Source organism: Morone saxatilis, unplaced genomic scaffold (genome assembly GCF_004916995.1).
Source record: "Morone saxatilis isolate NCDOM2014 unplaced genomic scaffold, NCSU_SB_2.0 Contig14, whole genome shotgun sequence".
Taxonomy (NCBI): domain Eukaryota; kingdom Metazoa; phylum Chordata; class Actinopteri; family Moronidae; genus Morone; species Morone saxatilis.
Window position 1 is genome coordinate 10,783,976 of NW_023339696.1, and position 14,089 is coordinate 10,798,064.

At 41.4% G+C, this 14,089-nt stretch overlaps 1 protein-coding gene across 1 annotated transcript in view; it reads left to right on the forward strand.

Moving 5' to 3' along the window:
- The window catches only part of fam20ca (FAM20C golgi associated secretory pathway kinase a), a 36,944-nt gene extending 27,362 nt beyond the window's left edge, over window positions 1–9,582 (forward strand). Inside the window, 7 exon segments of the mRNA XM_035655075.1 lie at window positions 2,369–2,461; window positions 5,009–5,133; window positions 6,202–6,391; window positions 6,496–6,605; window positions 6,741–6,822; window positions 6,976–7,035; window positions 7,719–9,582. Coding sequence (XP_035510968.1) covers window positions 2,369–2,461; window positions 5,009–5,133; window positions 6,202–6,391; window positions 6,496–6,605; window positions 6,741–6,822; window positions 6,976–7,035; window positions 7,719–7,977 — 919 coding nt within the window. The 3' untranslated portion in view covers window positions 7,978–9,582.
- Window positions 9,583–14,089: the final 4,507 nt, after the last annotated feature.

The following is a 14,089-nucleotide window of genomic DNA, read 5'->3' on the forward strand; positions in this document are numbered from 1 at the left end:
CCACACAGGGAAGCAGTTCAGCTTCATCACACACACACACACACACACACACACACACACACACTCCAGAAGATCCTGCTGAACTACATACAGTACGTCTGCTGTAGCCTAATCACACTCAGCTTCAGATAAAGGGCCTTTTATTATCAAGGACACTCACTCATAAAGCGTGTGTGTGTGTGTGTGTGTGTGTGTGTGTGAAGGTGTGTGTGAAGGTGTGTGAAAGGTGTGTGTGTGTGTGTGTGTTTGAAGGTGTGTGTGTGTGAGGGGAAATTTGATTGAGGAGTGTGTTCTTGTGTTATGGCTTTTTCACATCACAAACCTGCTATTGCCTACATTCAAAATTCTAAGCAGCTTCCTCTCTGACAGGAAATTTCCTTTTACATCCTGGTGGCCATGGCAACAAAAGCCTATAAAGCCTGTCAGTCAGGTTTACGGTTACACACAGGGGTAAATGAATTGGGGGGGGGGCATATATGGTGGAATAGTTTAGATGGAAATACATAATTTTAGCAACTGACTGTAGACAAACACAGTGTGCTTTTAGAGGAAGGAAACAACCTTTAACTCTCAACTCTCTCTTTCTGACTGACTTTCCATATATAATAACTTATTAAAGTAGCAGCTGTTAGGACTCGTGGCAAAATTGTGAAATTGTGAAGAAAAAGCCTCCCTTTCATACCTCAGTGTTCAGAACTTCTTCTTTTTGTGCCTGTGAGCCTTTTCACCAACACTTATCATCTATACATGATAAGGTGCATTGATAATGGCGTATTTGAATGATAACAAGGTGCGTCACAGGTGCACTGTGTGCTCCATGTCGTAAGGTCACCTTTTCAAGTCCTTGCTGTTATTCTACCTCCTTCTTTTATCCCCTGCCTTGCACCCTGGAAATAAAAACACTATTAGTCCTCTCCTCACTCTGTTTGGGAAAGAAGGGATCACAATAGCAGCAATTGATTTATGGGTAAATGGCTGCTTCCCTGACATGTCAATGAATAGGAGGACAGGCTATTTTATGTTGTCAGTGCTTTGGCTTTTCAAGAAAATTGGGAGAGAAGGGGAGAAAGGGGAGGGGGAAGTAAAATCCACACTAATGGAGTGGAGGAGGGGAGGAAAGATAAAGGAGGGCAGAGTGTGGGTGTACGATAAGTGGAAGCATGTATGAGTATGTGTGTGTGAGATTTAGCTGACTGTGTGCAAGCAGAGCAGTTACAGCAGGCTAATGTCAGGTGTGTCTGCATGTGTGTAAGAAAGAGACAGCAAGCGTGAAAATGGGGAGGGATAATATCCTGCTGCCAGACGAGTGGACAGACAGACATAGGGAAGGACTGACAGAGAGAGACACAGACATAAAGAGGCTTCTAGCAGTTCCTGACTCAGATCCATGGCTTGTTTGGCAGGGATTCACATCTCTTGGATGTGTGTGTGTGCAGGATGTGAGCAAGAATCTCATCCAGCTTCCCTTCTGCAGCCTTGTCCACACAGGCTTTGGTCTCATGCATCAGAAAGGGATGCAGACTCAGAGATTACCTCACAGGAAACAAAAATCTGGTGAAAGTTAAGAAAATTTGCATAGACGCGGGCAGAAGGGAAATATGAGAGATATTGTTTTAAATTACCTCACTGATGTCTTTGTTGTGATATAGTTGTAAGATTAGATTCAGCTTAGAGTGGACATTATATGATAAAAACATCATTGCTTAAAACTTGAATTTCGTGGTTTGATATGATCCAATAGTCTTAAGGAACCAGCAGATGGTAAAATTTGTTTTGTGCTGGGAGCCAATGAAGAGCATTTCGGTTTTGTTTGAGTTCAGATGAAGGACATTATTTGACATCAGTTTTTTATATCACCAAGGCAGTCATTCAGTGAATTTAGCATTCCAGGGTCTGTGGATCTGTAAAGTACAACTTTGTTGCATAAGCATAAAAATAAAAATAATGTCTTTTAATTAAAAGACATGGTGTTAATTTTTTTAATCCAAGGTGAAGGATATCTAAAATAAATAAAAAATAAAATTGGCCCCAACACCGAACACTGAGTCACACAGTAGTACAAGGACTGAATACATGCCACCATCAGCCAATAAAAGAGAGTGAGCAGAGTCTCAGTGCTGTGATACTACCATTTCAAAGACGTTGTTTAAAAATGTTGACATAAATATACTGTAGAAATTTAAAGCATTTCCAGTTATTCTTATTATTCATCTTGCCATGTTTCTTATCTAAAGTTTGTTTTTTTAGTGACAAAAAATGTTAAATATATGAGCACAAATAAATCCCATTAGAAAGAAATGAATGCCTTTGACTAAAAAAATATCTTTCTGATTTTATGATTAATGCTTTCCTCGCCACTATCTTTCAGGCAGACCCGGGAGCAGGAAACCCCTCCAGACTTCTTCTACTTCTCCGACTTTGAGAGGCACAACGCTGAGATTGCCGCGTTTCACTTGGACAGGTGAGTTTTTATTATCTTTTTTTTACCCCGCGATGAAAAAAAGAAACCCTGTTGCTTTTGAGATTTCTTTGTGACTGATCCGTTTCCTGTCTGACTGCTTTTTCAAATCATCCGTCACAGTCTGTTCCAGGAAGAGTGACAGGTCACACATGTTCCTTCACTCAGACAGTGGGCACTTTAACCCATTTATAAACCAGAGGTAATGGACTTAAACTGTGAAAATTTGAATGGGATTTAGTACATGAGGGATTAGATAACACTCGGATCATCTCTTTTACTTGCTGCTGAGTATATTGATTTCCACATGATCCTTTTACTCTGCAGGCTTCAGCTGACAAGGTAAAAAAAAAAAAAAACTCAACAGAGGAACACTAAGAAGAGTCAAATATGATAGTTTGGGATTTGGGGGGAGGATGATTAAATAAAGTCAGGTCGTCTTAAGGTCTGCTGAGGGCACAGTAATTACTTCACACATGCTCACAAACACACACTCTCGCTCTCTGTTAGATGAGGTCAGTGGCATGTGTTTGCGTGGGCAGGAAGATGGAGCCAAACAGGAAATCAGAGGCACGCTATTACCACCGGGACATGGTTTTGGAGCAGAGGGGGAGGGGGGGAGGTGCCTCTGTTACCCCTAAAGAGTAGTTTGTTTTTAGATTGCGTGCACCATGCGGGGCTGCCTATGAATTATAGTCCAGGTTCCTGACCACAGCAGCCTCTAGATACCAGTATGAGCTATTGCTACTTTATGGCTTCATGTTGACTCAGGAATGGAGAGTTAGGAGGATGTTTTGCCCCGCTAAAACTTTCTTTAATTTGATGTCTAATTCTAGACAGTTGTGATGAAATGTACAAAAAATATCCTGAAGATTTAGGGGAAGGGGTAGCATCACTGCTTTCCAGTAATTACTTCTACATCTCAGGAGACTTTTTTATATCCTCTGCTCTTTGCCGGCGTACTATAAGACCATCTGTTGTAAACTCCTTGTGACTCAGGGGTGTGTAATAGTGCACACAAATAGACGCTTGAATGTGCTCTCACAGGCAAACACAGACACACACACACATGCACACACAGGTGCTCCTTTGTCACCAGGGCCTAACATGACGGTGCAGTTTGCAGCTCCTGAATGCTTTCCTCTGTAGGCTAAAGTTTCGCCAACTCTGTTCCACTCAGCTAGTCTGTCTGTGTGTGTGTGTGTGTGTGTGTGTGTGTGTGTCTGCTCCCAGGAGGCTTAGTTTTAGTCTCAGACAGGTCAGGATCATTTGGACAGCAAACATATAGTGAGGCAGGCTAAACAGGGACTGAATGAGGTATAGTGTTCTGACAAAAGAGTATAAGAAAAGAATGAAAGAGACAGTGGAGACAGAAAGGGAGCGAGAGAACAAGAGTTTAAGAGTAAAAGAGTAGAAAAAAATTAGCTTTACGTCATGTTTAAGTAGGTGTGGTTCACAAAGGTGTTTGTCTGTGTTAGAGTGTGGGACAGGTGGGAGATGCGCAAACAAGCGGATGTAGGATGTTAATAAATGCTGCCTTTGATGCCAATGCTGACAGACAACACTGAAAAGATTATTAATTATTGAACATCTTCTGTTCCGAAATGATTCAGATGAAGTCTTGTACTGACAGCTTTAATTGGAAACCACTAAAACATTATTCTTGTCATGACTTCCCACTTCTTCTTTTGAGCTGTCTTTATTTAGAGCACTGGTTCTCAAATTATGGTACATGTAGCACTGGTGGTGCCTCTAGTGGTATGTAGAGGAATCTCTGAAATATTTTTAAATATATATATATATATATATTTATATATAATATTAATATAGAATTCTTATACTACAACATTTCTAATAAAAATACAATGGCAAGGTAGTAAGCAGCAGTAAAATAAATGGTTCAAAAACACTGCAATTGTGTCTCCGAACGGGACCTTTTGGGAAGAGATGTGTGAACAAGGAGTACCCCTTTTTCACCATATTAGCTCTGGTTCTTAAACTGCTTCCATTCAGGATTCAACAACAGTCAACAATAATTAATCTATTATGAATAAACCTGTGTCCTGTGTAAGCTGCCAAGTAGCTGATAAGGGTTAGCCTACGCTACTGTATGTTAATGTCGGTCATAATGGTGGTACGTGGTATATTTACTCATATTTTCTAGGGTGGTACGCATGGTAAAACGTTTAGACTGATTCGAGACTTGTATGACATATACTGAGCAAAGGTATATCCTGTAGACATGCAGGTAATGTGCATTAATAGACAGATAACACAGGCAAAGTAGGTGCAGAAATTAAGAGCAATGTGTCAGTGTAAGTATGCACTGTGTTGGGCACCATGGGAGAATGAGCTGCAGGCTGAAGGTGCTTTGTAGCTGCATTTGTTCAGGGCAAACTTGAGTCAAAAACAGTGTGCAATACAGCAATATTATATATATATATATATATATATATACAAAACAAGTCATTGTGTCAGTACTAAATTATTACATTTATTCTGTTTCTGTCTATTATTTCTCTCTCTCTCTCTCTCTCTCTCTCTCTCTAGGATCCTTGACTTCCGGAGAGTGCCCCCAGTGGCAGGACGACTCGTCAACATGACGCGGGAGATCAGAGATGTGACACGTGATAAGAAGCTGTGGAGGACCTTCTTCATCTCGCCAGGTAGAAAACTCTGCCAGCCTCTTCAGCTTGGCCCAATGATACAGCTTCTTGGCCGCGTCGCTCAGCCTATTTGGACAGAACAACCGTATCTCACTGGCTACAGGTTTAAGTAAACTGGGTTATGCACAAAGTGGCTTATGTGTGCTTGTAGTTGAGGGTTGTCTGAGTTTGTATGTCCTGGTCTGCCCTTCAAGGTTCAGGTTCAGGTTACTTTATTTGTATCCGTAAAAGTAGCTTTGGTTTGCAGTAAAGGCAATCCTCTTGACAAAATATTATATTAAAAATATTTTACAAACAACTCAGACAATAGATAAAAATGATACAATGTGATAAAAGTGCTGTAGGCAGAACTTCAAGGCAGTACAAATGGCCATAGTGTGTGTGATGATGAATAAAGCTATAGCCAAAGGTTACCACAGGGTGGCACTGTAAGTCAGCTTATTCTCAAAAGAGCTACAAAGCTGGAGGTAATATGAAGATAAATATCAATATACAATCAATACAAATTAATTTAAAAAAAAAAGTATTAAAAAAAAAAAAATATATATATGATAATACTATATATTAGGTTAGAAATACAAATAAATTAAACTAAAACATGTCACTGTCAACTTCTTTTCCTTGGTTTTTTTATTTTGCTTATTATGTTGCATCGACTTGAAACTGGGACCAAAATAAATAAACATGGCCATAATGTGTTTGTAGGTGATAAGAAAGACTAATTAGTTTCATTTCCAAAACAAAGGGAAAGAGTCAAATTGGTGGTCAGATGATTATGCAAAGGCAGATAATTTGTCACATATGATTAGTGTCATTGCGGTGAAATTATTAAAGCAACAATTCAGCAACTGGTTTTGTCTTTATGTGCTAATGTACAGGCCTACAGGTTCCTTAATGAGAAGTACATAATGCAATTAAGACATTTTGGTTGAAGGTGTTTAACATTACTTTTGATATTATTACAAAATATAAAATTCAAATGAGATGTTGCCGCATGAACCACTCTCTGTGGTTCCTCTCTGACACCATCCTCACATCAGTCGTACTTGGTCTGTTCTCTCCTCAGCCAACTAACATTCTGCTTCTACGGGGCGAGGTGCTCGTACTACTGCTCCACTGGGAGGCATGGCTCTGTGTGCGGTAAACCCGGACCGATAGGATGGCTCTCTAGCAGGGGCCTTCACTGCCAAGACCGCTGAATCTGGCCAAACGCCAAGACCTGGAGGAACCCCTGGAGACGCTCCTACCACAAACGCAAGAAAGCAGAGTAAGGAAACGACATTAAATGACCACATTCATCAATCTGTCACCACACCTCAAGATTTTAATGATTTTTTAATATATATATATTTTGTGTGTGTGTATTCTCAGGTGGGAGGTGGACCCAGATTACTGTGACGAAGTTAAGCAGACTCCTCCATATGACCGAGGCACTCGACTGCTGGACATCATGGATATGACCATCTTTGACTTCTTAATGGGTAGGAGTGGGTGAAACTGGCTACAACACCACATATAAATATATTGATGAACTTACAGATGAACAAATAGCATTTTAATGCATTAATTAACTGCATTGTCCTCATTCTGAAGCACTTTTCTCTCTCCTTGTACAGGTAATATGGATCGACATCATTATGAAACTTTTGAGAAGTTTGGAAATGATACCTTCATTATTCACCTAGACAACGGAAGAGGGTAAAGTCTTAATAACAAGCAATTAAACAAACATATGACATCTGGCAAAGTATTATACATAGGGTGAACAGCTGTCTAACAAGTCCAACATGTGTTCAGTGTGTCTGTGATAATTCCTGTTTCATGTTTTGATATTTATCCCCACCCTCGTAGTTTTGGAAAACACTCCCATGATGAGCTGTCCATCCTGGTGCCTCTCAGCCAGTGCTGCAGGTCAGACTTTTGGTTGTCTGTAAATTTTTAACACTCCTTTTGGGAAGGTTCGTGTGTTTTCTGCCTTTCGGCCTTGTCCCTAGCAGTACAGGGCCTAAAGGATGTTGACCAGTCTCTCAGTCAGTCCTTGGAAAAGTTTAGACCAGAGACACCTCGACAACTTCTTGTCAGCTCGCCTTAAAATATACTGTGGAAATCCATGGCCCACAGAGAATGAGTTGTTATGTATTTGGTGATGTGGTTGGTCCTCCATCACCACCATCAGACCTCATGTACAAAAGAAATGTTAAAGCCTTTTTAGCCTTTTTAAACCCTTTTCCATTTTGTCCAGCACGACTCTCAGGCTTCTCAACTTGAGTCACAAAATCTTCGACTAATGGGAATCGCTGTGAGATGAACGCCCCTAAAGGATGCAACCCTTTTGTTTTTAATGGTCTCATGGACAAAGTTAGTGGCAGAGTATAGTCAGGGTTAAGATACCCAAGAGGTGAACAAAGAATGTTTTTTTACCTAAGCTCAGTAGTTTATGAAAGGTTGATGGTTTTTGTCTGTACCTCTACTTTCATCTATCCAATAAAGGCAATAATGGCAAGAAAAATACATGAATATATCTCTTGGATTGTCATCATAGTTAGTGTAATTAAAAATAACCTTTTCAATAATCCCATGTCTCTTGTTTCCAGGGTGAGGAAATCCACCTACCTGCGTCTGCAGCTGCTGGCCAAAGAGGACTACCAGCTGAGCTCCCTGATGGAGGAGTCTCTGCTCCGTGACCGACTGTCCCCAGTCCTCATCCAGAATCACCTCAAGGCCATGGACCGCAGGCTCCGGCTGGTGCTGCAGGTCCTGGCAGGCTGCATAGAGAAAGAAGGCTACGTTAATGTCGTGGAGGAAGATCTAGCTGGGGACACAGCCACCCACAGGAGCCCAGGCCACAGGTAGTGAGGGCGAGACTTGAGGGTGACAGAAAAACCACCAGTGACAAGTGAAAAATGGACCACGTCTGTGGCTGTTGGACCCATGGGACTGTACCAAGAGTCCCACTTCTGATATCAAGCTGAATTCAGTGAATTCCAAGACTTGCCAACATTGCCTCTAAGGAACCTGCATTTAAGTGTGTTTATATAGAAGAAACTGTCCACAGATACCATGAAAAGACTGTGCTCATGCAGAGGCTTTGTATTTGTTAGATACAGATGTATTTTGGTTTTATCAGATGTTGTATAAGACATAAAGGAACCACTGCTGTGTTCTGATTTTGTCCTGTTTGTTTTGAATATGGAGGGTTTGTTTTATGTGTTTTATTATATTAGTACATAACCAAATGAGAACTTTCATTGACTGGGCAGCCTATGGTCAGACAATAAGCTTTATCAGTTATCACAATGTATGAAAAGGTTGAGAAAGTGTGTGTAAGTTTTTCTTTTTGTAAAACATGTCAGTTTTCACATTCTGTCAGGCCTGACACAAACAACCTACAACCAGGAGGATAAGAGTTTCCAAATAGTGTCTCTTTATCTATCTTTATAAGCTTTTTGTCTCGGCACAGACTTGGAACAGACCAACTGCAAATGTTATTACATACTTCTGAACAACATAGATCTGAGTATATCGGAGGCTGTAGTCCAAACCGTACCTTCACTTTGCCTTATTCTGATTTTCATTTTTATTTTTTTACTTTCCCATCTCCCCAACAGCTAAACAACAACACTAAAATAGTATTTTCCAATTAAAAAATACTCTAAATGCAAAGACTGGAGACAGAGACAAGTGAGTGTTCATTAGATGGTGTGTCAGTTCATTCAAATGCACTACCATTCTTACATGCAGACCTGAAACATTTAGAGCTGCCTGCTATAACATGATTTTACACTTTATGCAATGCAAAATGTTACAGTTTGTATGTTGATTCATTTTTATGAGATTTCATTTCCAAATGACTATTTATTGGTGTGTCACACAGAATGAGAGTGGTTTAATAAATTCTAGTTTTGCATCATGTTGCTTTATATGTTGGGAAATATTTACCATAGGTACCTTAGCATTTGGATACTATTTAAATTGACATTCCTTTGAGTGCTGTTTTTATGTTCAGATGAAAGAAAAACAACAAAGCTATTAAGCTATCTGATTTTGAACATTAAGTTGTTGAAGTGGTGCCATGCAATTTTCCAAGGTTTCCTCCTAAGAGTCCTGTGCACTGGCTGACCCGGTACCTGTGCAATGACAGAAATACAGTACTTGAATGTTTTTGGGTTGGCAGTATGGACAGGATTCATAGAGCTACAAACAGTGTAAAGCCTGAGTGGCTGGACTCAAGTCTTAGAAGTGCTTTGGGGGAGATAAAGGGGTTAAAATGCCTCATCCCACTACTGGGATAACCTCGGGCACTGTTCTTTGATTTTCATATTCTCAGTGTAAATACCTATAAATACTTTGAAGACCTAACAAGCTTCACCGCACAGTGATTTGCTTCTGTTTTCTGCTATTGCATTGTTACTGTGAAGATCTGTTTACTAAATGATTAAAGTGTGCAATAAAAACAAAAGTGAGGACAAATCTCTCATTGTGTAGGTGCCTGTGGACATATAAAACTTAATTTTATGTATGGGTTAGAGGGTTAGTGTGTTCTTTTTTAGGCGTGACAAGTAACAAGTAAGGATCAACAATACTTTACAAATTAAAGTTTGAAGAGCATTTATCTGTCAAACCCATCCAGGCAGGTTGCGGCCTTTGAATATCACATTAGCAAACTCCATCGTGACAGTTAAGAAAATCTATCAAACCAAGTTTTCCTTCTTTGTCACTCTTCACTCGTGCCGATATTACAGACCTGTAGGTGAAGATTGTGACAACTCTGTGGCAAAAATAAGGTTTCAAATCTCACAAATTCCACAAAATACACCAGTTAGATTAAAAGGTCTTTGGTTGCTCATTACTAAAGGTGAGTGCAATCTGCATGCACGATCGCACACATTTCATTTTGCATGTTACTGAGCCCGTGTTTTTCATCATTATAGTAGGAAGTATAGTTACATGCACTGCTTAGGAAGTGCTGGATGTTGAAAAGCTAACGGTAAACTGCACTGCTGGCTTAACATTGTATGAAGATGCAGCTGAAGAGTTGGAAAAGTGGGTAAGGGTCTAATTAGCTCATCTCAATTAGCTGTGTCTCATGCTGCAATTAAAGGTCGCCATGGTGACTCCTGAGTCATACCCTTAATAGATGTCTAAAACAGCTGAGAGGCACCACTCAAACTCTGGCTTTTTATCCAAAGAGTGAAATTCATATCACCTAGATCTGACTTCAAGAGAGAGAGAGGACTCTGCTGAACACACTGGTGTAAAATATGTTTGTGGTGTCAAAAATGTGGGAAAAAGAGCGACCTGGAATAATCCCTTTTCCTGCTTCTCTCCTGGAAATTCCGGTCTCAGTTAACATTACAGGCAGTGGGGCAGTTGGATGGTATTCCTGTCACTTTGAGAGTTCATAGCACGTAATGTGTACGTCCATCTACTTCCATAGTTACACTGTGTGAAAGAGCACACATTTTTCTGTGTTTTCAAGAAGTATTTTCAGAAAATGATGTATGATGAGTAAAAACTGAAGGACTAAGAGCAAATTGAAGAGATATTGCATGCAAAATTTGTGGGAAACTTGGAATATTTTTAAGTAATAGCAATTATAATTTGTGAAATTTTGGGGGGTCTTCAAAACATTGACAATATGTTTTTTGGAACCATTCATTTCTATTTTTGTGTATCTTTATCATCATGGATCATTTTAAAATGAAGCTACTATTGATGGGTGTGTACATGTCAGATGTGCTGAAATAAAGCAAGTTTCAATAATTGTAGCTATTAATGTGATTATATGAATCCCATTGTTTGTCGTAAGACCTCTAAACCTGGTATTAAAATGTTTTGCCTGAACATCGGCACTTGCTGTGACAGTAAATGCAACCAGTCAGACAGACGGGGATAGACACGGCGCTGTCCGTGGTACTTAAGGAATACAACGGCGCTGTCTGCAGCTATTAGTGCAATGAACAGCACCACGGACAGCGCCGGGACGGGCGGGCCCACTCGCGGTGATGGAGGAGGTGAAGACGGAGGTTGATTCTCATTATATCGAGCATTATGTCGCCTTTTCTGAGCGGTAGAGAGAGTAGAAATAAAATATAAGTTTCGCACAAAGAAAGACTTTTCTTACCAGAAAGTAATCGGAGGCAGCTGTTGGCTTCCACGTGACAAAATGTATTTCTAGGAAACTTAACTTTCCTTGGTTTATTTACGGTAAACGAAGATATACCGAGTATCCCCCAGGAGATGGCGCCAGTGTACCGCAACTCTGATTGAGGAGCTCAGGTACAAGAAGCTGTTACAGGTAATATTCACTAGGTGGCAGTCGAGCCTCATGGTTTGACCTCACGGTCATTTAAGAGGTTTACGTCTTTCTCAAAAAGATGATGCTATTTGTTGCCCTGATTTAGGGTTAAATTATACTCTGAGCCTCGGTGTGATGAGCTGATCTTACAAGCACTGCCTTCAGTGTGTTTATCATCACTCAGACTGAAGGACAGAGAGGCTATAGACGTCAGTATAATACTGTATAATATGACTGTCAACGTGACGGATCTCATTTGCTTGTGAAAAAGTTCAAGAAAAACAGAACCTGAGTTAACAGAAATGGATTTTAAAAAACAAAAAACAAAAAACCAAGGGCCGTGTATTATGTGTCTGTTCCTGCACTTCAAAGCAATGACCACTGGGTTGTGCACTTCAATTGTGTAACACTAAATAGTTGTTATTGATTGATTTGACAAAAAGTGACCATAATATAACTTATGGCCTTTTAAATGCTCGGGTTATGTGTTCAGAGAAGTCCGATTCGTCTGTGTATTTGATGTTTTTCTGACTTCTTAAAGATTTTTCCAAATGTCATTTCCAACCGATTGTGAATTATTTTACTCCACCTGACTTTCAAAAAAAATAATCCAAGCAGCAACACACCCTGGACACTATTCCCGCTCACTCCCACTCAGCCCTGATGTTGTTTACCCGCCACAGCAGACCACCCCACATCCTCTCACCTCACTCAGAGGCAGCCTCTCCTGCCTAGTAACAGTATCCAACACCACTGTCCCCCCCGTCTCTATGGCAACAGAGAGCAACCCCCCGCCCCCCTTTTCCTGCCCTGCTTCCCATTGATCCAAGGTGTGTGTGGCTGAGTCCTCGACGACCCTGACCCTTGCACCTCTCCCCACTCCCCGATCAGTGAACTTGAATTATTCCAGATTTACACATTTCTTGAAAAGGGAAACAGCCGCAGTAAATCTTAAACACTTTAAAAACCACAGCAAAAAAATTAAGTTTAGAAATGCACCGGCCACTTTAAATCGTTAAAACCCGAATAATAGACACTGACATCCCATAATAGGGCAAAAAAACTCAGCTAATTACAGATATAGTTAATTATTACTTGAGAAGGCCTCAGTATTCCCATGCTTTCTTTCTTGTTGAGAGAACAGCTCTCCTGCTGCTATATCTGAGTGGAAAACACTACATGCACGCACACCCCCACTCACAAACAGGTCTATAGTGTGTGTGTGTGTGTGTGTGTGTGTAGAGTATGTGCGCGTCCGAGCGTATGGCAAACTGAGATGAGAGAAGCTTTTCAAACGCTTCTTCAGAGCTAGTCGTTTTAACCCCTGTCCATTTCGATTGATGTCAGCGCTGTAGGCAAAATCACGCTTCACTCAGATCCACATTGATCAAAACAAATGCATCCCGGGGAGGATAGTTCACCGAAACCATTTAGGGACATAGGCGCGATCACGTACATGGCTTGGCTCCATGCATCTGGTGGTACTGATCTCCAAACTACCAAATACTCATCAACTCATCTTTTTTTTTTTTTTGATTGATGTGGTTTTCTGCTTCTTCTTTTTTTTAGGCCGGCTGTTTCAAACCGAGCATGGTGAAGGCCGACTCTCGGTCAGAGTAACATCTTCATGCTTTTCCCCTCGCCTTAAAAAAAAAAAAAAAAGGTGAGTCTGATTGTTTTCACAGAACCGTTACTGAGAACTTCAATGCACGGTCCCCTCTCTGAAAGGCCAGGCCTGTCCACCTTGTTTTTCACTCGGCTGAGCAACACCCTGGCAATAAAGCGTGCCAGTCGGAGCAGGCTCTGTGTCTGAACTCATGAATTATTAAAAGGCCACTATTTCGCGGCTGCAGCTAAAATTAGGAATAGCCTTATGTTGGCTATAATTAGAAAGCAGATGGAAAGCGTTCATTTGTAATAGTACATGTAAGGTTTTTGACGTTTTCAGGTGAAGATGCTAGGTGTGTGTGGGGGGGTGTGTGTGCGCGTGTGTGCGTGTCTCCCCAGTGGCTTCAGAGTGAGCCTGGCGACAGAGACAAAACTCCCCCTGTCTGTCGTCAAGGTCAGGCGGAGGCGCATCCTTTTGCGTCAAGAGCACCGGGAGAGAAATTAAACTCCAAATCAATTGCCCTTGAACCACTGCGTGCGCATGTGTTAGTGTGTGTGTGTGTGTGTGTGTGTGTGTGACTCGCTGACTGACTGCCAATGCGCGAATTTGTTTGTGAAAGTGAGAAGAGGGAAAAAAAAGCAGCCGGGGTTTGGTGTGCTGCGCTCATCAACGCATCTGTCCATCCTGGCGCGTGTGTGTGTGTGTGCGTCTGCATGCCAGGAGCGATCACGGGCCATTGCATATACGACGGGGAGGAAGGGAAGGGGGCGCCGCTTGTAAACCCGATGAAATACCCTTGGCTGCACAGGAGGAGATTCGGAATGACCGAGATAGGCTGCGCTCGGGCGGCTCGGTGCGTTGCGACAAGCGCTCCTTTTGCACCACACAGCAAATAAAAACAAGGAGAGGAGGCTCATTATTGACGCGCGCCCGAGCAAATCTGCTGCTAGCTGCCTCTCATCTGTCACTCAAGAAGAGGAGGCGAGGACAGAGAGGAGGAGATGGCTGAATGGGAGGAGAGTCACAGTCCCACTCCCGCCTCCTCCTCCTCCTCCTCC